General features: G+C 38.3%; 1 protein-coding gene across 1 annotated transcript in view; it reads right to left on the reverse strand.

Moving 5' to 3' along the window:
- cers6 (ceramide synthase 6) overlaps window positions 1-7,500 on the reverse strand; it is a 29,571-nt gene that overhangs the window by 10,698 nt on the left and 11,373 nt on the right. The window contains exons 4-6 of the mRNA XM_057335625.1: window positions 6,778-6,835; window positions 2,846-2,896; window positions 1,336-1,428 (exon numbers count right to left, since the gene is read on the reverse strand). Coding sequence (XP_057191608.1) covers window positions 1,336-1,428; window positions 2,846-2,896; window positions 6,778-6,835 — 202 coding nt within the window. The remainder of the gene's footprint in view (window positions 1-1,335; window positions 1,429-2,845; window positions 2,897-6,777; window positions 6,836-7,500) is intronic.

Consider the following 7,500-nt stretch of genomic DNA (forward strand, 5'->3'; position numbering starts at 1 on the left):
CCCTCCTCCCTCTCCTCCTCTCTCCCTCTCCCTCCCCCCTCTCTCCTCTCTCTCTCTCCCTCTCTCCTCTCTCTCTCTCCTCCCTTCTCTCTCCTCCTCTCTCTCTCTCCCTCCTCCTCTCTCTCTCTCTCTCTGTCTCTCTCTCTCTGTCTCCTCCCTCGTTCGTCTCTCCCTCCTCCTCTCCTCCCTCCTCCTCTCTCTCTTCTCTCTCTCTCTCTCTCTCTCCTGCACACAAGTGAAAGTGAGTCTGCGCATGCTCCTTCTCCTGCTCTTCTTTGCTGACCGTGCTTTTCCAGGAGAATTGTCCTGTAACGTGGAGAATTGTCCAATAAGGGACTAAGAAAAATTGTTACGAAACAGTTCTATATGTTCGAAAAAAACTTTCCGAAACCTGTCCGATCGCTGGGGGAGTGTATCGAGCACAGAAATACAGCGTAATACGCCCAACTCGTGTTTGGACAAGTTGACCATGTCAAGCATGAGAAGACAGCACGTTTAACATTGTAAAGAAGTCAGAATGCATGACACACCGTTGCACCACCCCTTTAACATGAGATTTGTTTAAGACGGACATTGTTGAATGCGTTTCCAGCGTTTATTTGTTCATCTGTCCAGCGTGAGAGTGTAATTTGACACAATAACCAGCGGTCAAAATCTTCTGAAAATGTTCACGTCTGCATAAAGATCACATGTCAGATGTCTTTCTCTTCAATAACATCATGTCCCATCAGAACGATTGTGATCTATTATTATCTTATTCTGAACTGTGGGTGTTATATACAACACACATTATTATTACTAGAGTAAGAACACTTTCTACACTTAAGAAATATGTCTTGGAAAAAAATATTCTAAAGACTAGAGACATTGTTTGAAAGTTTTATAGACCAGTGTCTATATGCAAGAGTCCAAATGGCACATCAAACAACTAATTGCATTGGATATACAGTATAATATACAATATACGCATGTATAAAACTGCATATTTAACATGATGATGACTGATCAATGTGGATGAATGTGGACGACTTCAGTTTGAGCTGAAAATAAAACTGTACCATTTATTAATGGTCATGATATCAAATGTTTAACATTCTCCAGCAAGCTAATGTGAATCAGAAGAAACCAGAGATTTGTGTTTTAATGCAAATGACCCCAATGTGAACCTTAAAAACCAGACCCAAACATCACTCATACACGCACATTTCTCATTTCCAGTTGTCATGTTCAGAAGTAACCTCTTCACAGCATCAGTACTGTAAGCTAAGAAGCTTCTCTGTATGCTTCAAATGTGATAAAGAAGTGTATAATGAGCGTAAACTCACGCTTGCGTACCTTCCTTCTGATGTCCGTGAACTGAGAGAAGAGCAGTGACAGATAGAAGGACAGCTCCAGTATGTAGTAATAATGTAAATCCACTGTTAACGGCTAGACAAATCACAAACACAATACTGTTAACAAAAAAACATCACGCATATGAAAAAACCCCCAGAAGATTTCGGGCAGCGCTGAACATATTTTGATCATTTTCTTGGTGAAAAGATGATGCTAAGTCAAACACATTTCTGCTAATCTTAATGCAAACTTTTAGATTTTTTTTTTCATTTAACCCCTTAACACATTTCGTAGTCTTCTCTTTTGGCTTTAGTTTCATCACTATATCACAGTTTCTTTTCAATGCGAATCATGTTTGTGCTTGTGGACATGGCCGGCCCAAGCCTTTACGGGGCCCTAAGCAATATTTTATTTGGGGGGGCCCTCAATACAATCGACTATAGTCAATGTTTGATTATTTGCACGCACACTTTAAATCTAAGATGTAGGAATGTCATAAAAACAAAAACACATCAATTTGGAACTGTCCCTTTAAATTTTGAGCACAGACCATACAAAAGTTGTGGAATTTATTGTTCAATGCATTTAACTATTTGCAAAGATTTTATTTGAGAAATAATTTGTATTTTATTTGAACCACAACCTATAAACACCCTTTTAAAGCCACACAGCCCTTGAGGATGATTTAGTCTTTTTTATTTAGTGTATTTACTTGATAACTATTTAATTAATTTATAACATGCACACAATTATTCTTAACATTATCTCAAATAAAACACTGAATTGACAGGTGATTATAAATTACATGAATCACGTAAATGACATATTTTTCATCTAAATCAGCATTTTGTCATTTGCATCAGTGAATACTGTCGGATGTTCATCATTTCTATCGTTAAACACTAAATAGTTATCAACTATTGAATGTTTTTAGTCATTTACAATATGTCGTGTGACTCGTGTGTTATACAGCACACTTTCAACTTTAAAACTGAAGCGTCTTGCTGAACTACAGCTGAAGATGTGACAGTAGCTCCATCTTCGTTGATTTGATTGGTCACTGCTCGGCTCTTTCACCAGTAACTCCCGCCTCCTTTCATTTGATTGGCCACCTCACTTATTTTGATATTGCAATGTTGCGCTTATTCAGTAATTTCACAAAGTTTGACACACACCACAGAAAACATTGTGGGTCTGGTCCTGCGTGGAAAATGGATGTGTGTCGTGAATATATCGCAAAAAGCTGTAATTTCATGTGCTCTTGGGGGCCCCCTGGTGGCGGCGGGGCCCTAAGCAGCCGCTTAATTCGCTCAAATCCTTAAGGTTAGCAGAAATATGTAAAATGTTTGGTGTCAAAATATATTTTATTTGATCAGGGCTGCCCAAACATTTTGTATAACACAAATAAGATTCCTTGCTTTAATAAAAGTCATTTTCATTTATTTTTAGTTTGGCACAGGTAATTCTGTTGGAAAACGTGTTTGGTAAGCTTGAATATTAATGGATGTACCTGATAGGGGTAACTGTACCAGCACTTTCTGGTGTCCCACAGCCACGGCGTCTTTAAATAAAACGGACAAAGATGAATTACCTAAACAGTCACACACTAAAAGCAAAAGATAATATCCCTGAGCTTTTAAATTCTGCCATTTACACCACACTATAAAACACTGAAAATATCATTACTGTTTGAGCTATGGACTTGATTAGATTTTTCTTTTCGATAACCGCACAATTATGTAGGAAAGTAAGCTTCCATCAAAGCACGCTGTACAGCTTAATATCCTGAGATGTGCGTCGTGTTTCCAGATGCTGACGTACGACTGGATCCACAGCATTGTGCTGTGGGTAATTGTAATGAGGAAATGGAAACGCCGTATGTGTGTGTCTTTGTTAACAACCCAGGGGAGCACAAGTACACGGCAAAGAGAGGATAATAACCTGCTTGACACGATCTTTCTCACAGGCCACAAACAAAGAGACAAATTCAAAGCATGCAGATAATTGTCAAATAGAAAACACAAAACAGATACAATTTGTGGTGCCAACGCTTCTGTATGATTCTGTACATGAAACACAGACGTGTGCGTGTTCAGATGTGAGATTTTATGCCAGTCTAGAAGAACGCTCGTAACTCAGAACAGAAAAACGGTATATTACAGTTTCACTCGAATATCAAATTCCTCAATCTTGCCATCACTACCTGGCGAATCCAATGAATATTTCCATCTCAAAAGATCAAACTCTCTCAACCCCGGTACATTGTAAACATTAGGGCTGGGTAAAAAAATCGATCAATCATTTTTAAAAATGCGTTTTTTTTAAATGTTTTTGCCACTACTTGGCTGTTACAACAGTGTCGTCGAATTTAACATCACCTTCACATAAAACCGGTACCGGTGCATCGCGATGCTAAAATGTTAAGGATTTTTTTCTACTGGCCTGGTCGGGCAAGTGACTCCAAATTTTACTGGCCCTGCCAACATTTTCACTGGCCCCACCACAAAAAAGTATTCAATAATATCTAGTTATTTGTTTGCTGTTTTTTACCCATGTAATCTTAATAAATAAGGGTATGACGCCATAAAACTATTAGCCAGTAAGTAATAAAATAAGATCAAGTAATCAAAGTATGTGCAACAGCACAGATAAATGTAACAAAGCAAACATACAAATAATCAGTGCATTTCAGGTGTTTTAGATTGGTCTAATAATAGTAGTTATCAGGTACAGAAATTAAATCATGTAAATACTTTATAGTCTTCACTGTATTAAATATAATACTGATTTAACCTCTCTAAAGTTATAATTTAATCAGTGAAGAGCAGTGAGTATTTTTGTCTTCATTCTTTGTTGTTTGATGAACAAAACGGAGACGTTTATTATGCTGCTGCCCCTTTAAGAGATGCACGGATCTTATATAATGTAATGTAACACACGTGTTTTGTTTCCACATGCGTTTTGTTCCCATAAGACATAATTGATTACTTTTTACAATGATACTTGGTAATATTGGCATAACTTTGTGTCGATATGTCAGATTAAGAGTAAGAAGAAGTGAAAGAGAACTCAATTCAGTATTTTCAATACTGAATTGAGTATCTCAAACAGCACGTGAGAACCCAATCTAGTCCTCTTTCGCATCTTCTTGGGAATATTTAAATAGGTAAGCCTCATAAACGTACAACTTATAATTTTCCATGGCAATAAAGCACTGGCCCGATCGGGCAAGTGACGGTTCTCTCAACTGGCCCGAGGATCTCCCATGCTGACCCCAGGCCATCGGGCAGTCCTTTATGTCGAGCCCTGTAAGGCCCGATTTACATTTCGCGTCTAAAACTGCGCGGAAAATGCGAGTTGCACTGCGTTCTCCTTTTTTTCCAAAGCGTCTGGACTTTGCGCTCTCCTGGCATCTGTCGTCGCTAAGCAACCATGGGCCACAATAGCCATTGAGACGAGGAGATATAAACAAAGGATATATGGATTACATGCACTGAAAATACCTTTCAAAAAAGTTGAGATTTTTTCATCTCGATGTGGCGCCGACACGCATGAAGCAAAAGAGCGCGTCGCGACCGCTTTGCCCCCTGTATAGACGCGAAAAGTTGAATAGGCCATTACGCTTCAAATTCCTGCGATGCCGCTCTGTTTTTTAAACGGTAGTATTGTAGTGCCGTAACTAATGTTGCATATGTGCATTAACGTTCATTTGAACACTTTCATCCGTCTTTTTGCAGTGTTTCTCTCCTAAATGAATCGAGCGTGACAATGATTCAGTGAGTCATTCATGAATGAATCAGCTGATTTGAACGAGTTGGTTGAATGATTCACTGACACAAACTGGCCATTTTAGTCACATTTAAAGTAAGCCTAACATTTTCCTTTATAAGCATTGCTATAAATGCAATTTATCATACATTGATTGAATTAGTTCCAATGTTTAAAAAAATGTTCTTTAGTAGTTAGTTACTACAGTAAACGTTGCTAAAATTACTACACACTAGTGCTTTTAAATCTTACCACAGTAAATATTATAGTATACTACAGTATTTGCTAAAAATTTTCCAATTCCTACAGTTAATACTACAAATATTGTAATGTGCAGTATAATACAGTACACTAAATACAACATGTTTCATTTAGATCTGTGTATTAAGGAATTTTGGTCTATTTTGTAGATTCTAATTATGAACATGACACAGCATCGCAATACGACTTGGTATACTGATATTTCATCAGGTACAGTATCGTAGGATATGTTTATGGTACCGTGACAACCCTATACCCAAGTGTGTTTAAAGTTTAATATACAGTTTATATATAATATACATATACAGTATATATTCATTTTTTAATTCACCATTGTAACCTGATGTTTACTGACCTTTTTTAGAAATATCTATAGGATTTGTATAAAATCTGTAATCACTGACTCGAATCGAGAGCTTGTGAATCGGAATCGGCCCAGTAAACATGATTCAAAAACCCGTGTGCTCTTCCTCACAGATTGCATAAACAACCAATCGGATTAAAGCTTGCAAAATATATAGAAACCTGCTCTTTCCAAAGCTGTATGTGTATCTGTGTCTGGTGCGATTAATAACACGGCTGGTATGAATCTGTCCCAGACGCAGAACATGAAGTCATTTAACAAACTGCTCTGTCATTCGGTTCAAGACGTTCACCTTCGGCCGAGTTTCTATAAAAACACACACACAGCATTCAACAGCCGCAGTAATATGCATCTACTCAAACAATGCACTGAATAGTTCAGCGTTTCTTAGGATGAATCAAAGCAAATGAAGCACTTTACCAAATGCAATTCACTCAGAATTATTTACTTCAAACATGTTCACTGTTTTTTCCACATAGCTGGTTTCAGATTCATCTGCATTTTCTGCTGTCGTGTTTTACAGAAAAACAACAGTATGAGTGAATAATAAATGATTTTTGGGTGAACTACGTATTCAAATGCTTCAATGAAGTGTCATAAGGACGGGTGGAGTCCTGCAGAACATGTTTACATCGAGGAGAAATATCTGCATTATGGATGGAGTTATGAATTATGAATAGCTTCTTTTGGGCTGGGCGAGTTTCTGGACGCTGCTTATCGGCACACGGTACGAGACACCAAACAATGTTAAACTCAAATCTACAGTGAGACGGCTCACAGTCGACATCTCTCCGCCATCACCAAACACAAAACGGAAAGCTCTCGCTGTGCGTGCGGTTTTGTAGATGTAAAACCCAATCAGTAAATAAGAAACTAATTCTCCATCTGTTCTACAATGTGGTTGTTGTACGGTAGTAAAAAAAAGACCTGTCTGTTTGATAGCATCATGTCAACAAATGAGTGTTTTTATCACATACATTCAGATCAGTATGAAGATTTTGACACGACGACAACAAAACATCAGTAACTCAGATGAAGGAGATATTTACCTTTTTTAGGAACCGCACGCCGTATGTAAATATGTACAGGTAAAAAGTGAACCTCCACCTGTGAAGAGAACACAATACAAACAAGTCGTTGAGAAAAAGCTTCTAATGATATTTCATCACACATTTGTATTTCATTTCCATGAAAATGCTATTTTATTAAAGCCTAGATGTGTTCAAGAATAATCGCACATGTTACCATGACAACATTTCAGAGCATCACATCTTCCGTAACAAAGAAAAGGCTGGAAAAGGAGGAAAGTCTTTCTTTGCCACTCCTTTTAAGTTTTTGAAACTTGTGTTGACATGTATAGAAAATAAAAACAGGGGAAAAAAGACAAGCACGCACACAGCATAGACATTTAGTTTGATGTACAAGTTCCTTATACGAGAGAGAGAGAGAGAGAGAGAGAGAGAGAGAGAGAAACAGACAGAGACAGACAGACAGACAGACAGAGAGAGAGAGAGAGAGAGAGAGAGAGAGAGAGAGAGAGAGAGAGAGANCAGGTGGTTCTGGGTCATCATGGGTGGTTGCCAGGGCGATGCAGGTGGATCTGGGTCATCATGGGTGGTTGCCAGGGTGTTGGAGGTGGTAACCAGGGGCATTTTGGGGGGCTGCCAGAGTGCGATTTAAGCTCTTCTTGTGCCACGGATTTCAATTGCATTGAGTTTCACCATACAGTATAAGGACATTTGTGGGGGTATTCCCAAGTGTATTTTAACATG

The sequence above is a fragment of the Triplophysa rosa genome, linkage group LG6 (assembly GCF_024868665.1).
Source record: "Triplophysa rosa linkage group LG6, Trosa_1v2, whole genome shotgun sequence".
Classification (NCBI taxonomy): domain Eukaryota; kingdom Metazoa; phylum Chordata; class Actinopteri; order Cypriniformes; family Nemacheilidae; genus Triplophysa; species Triplophysa rosa.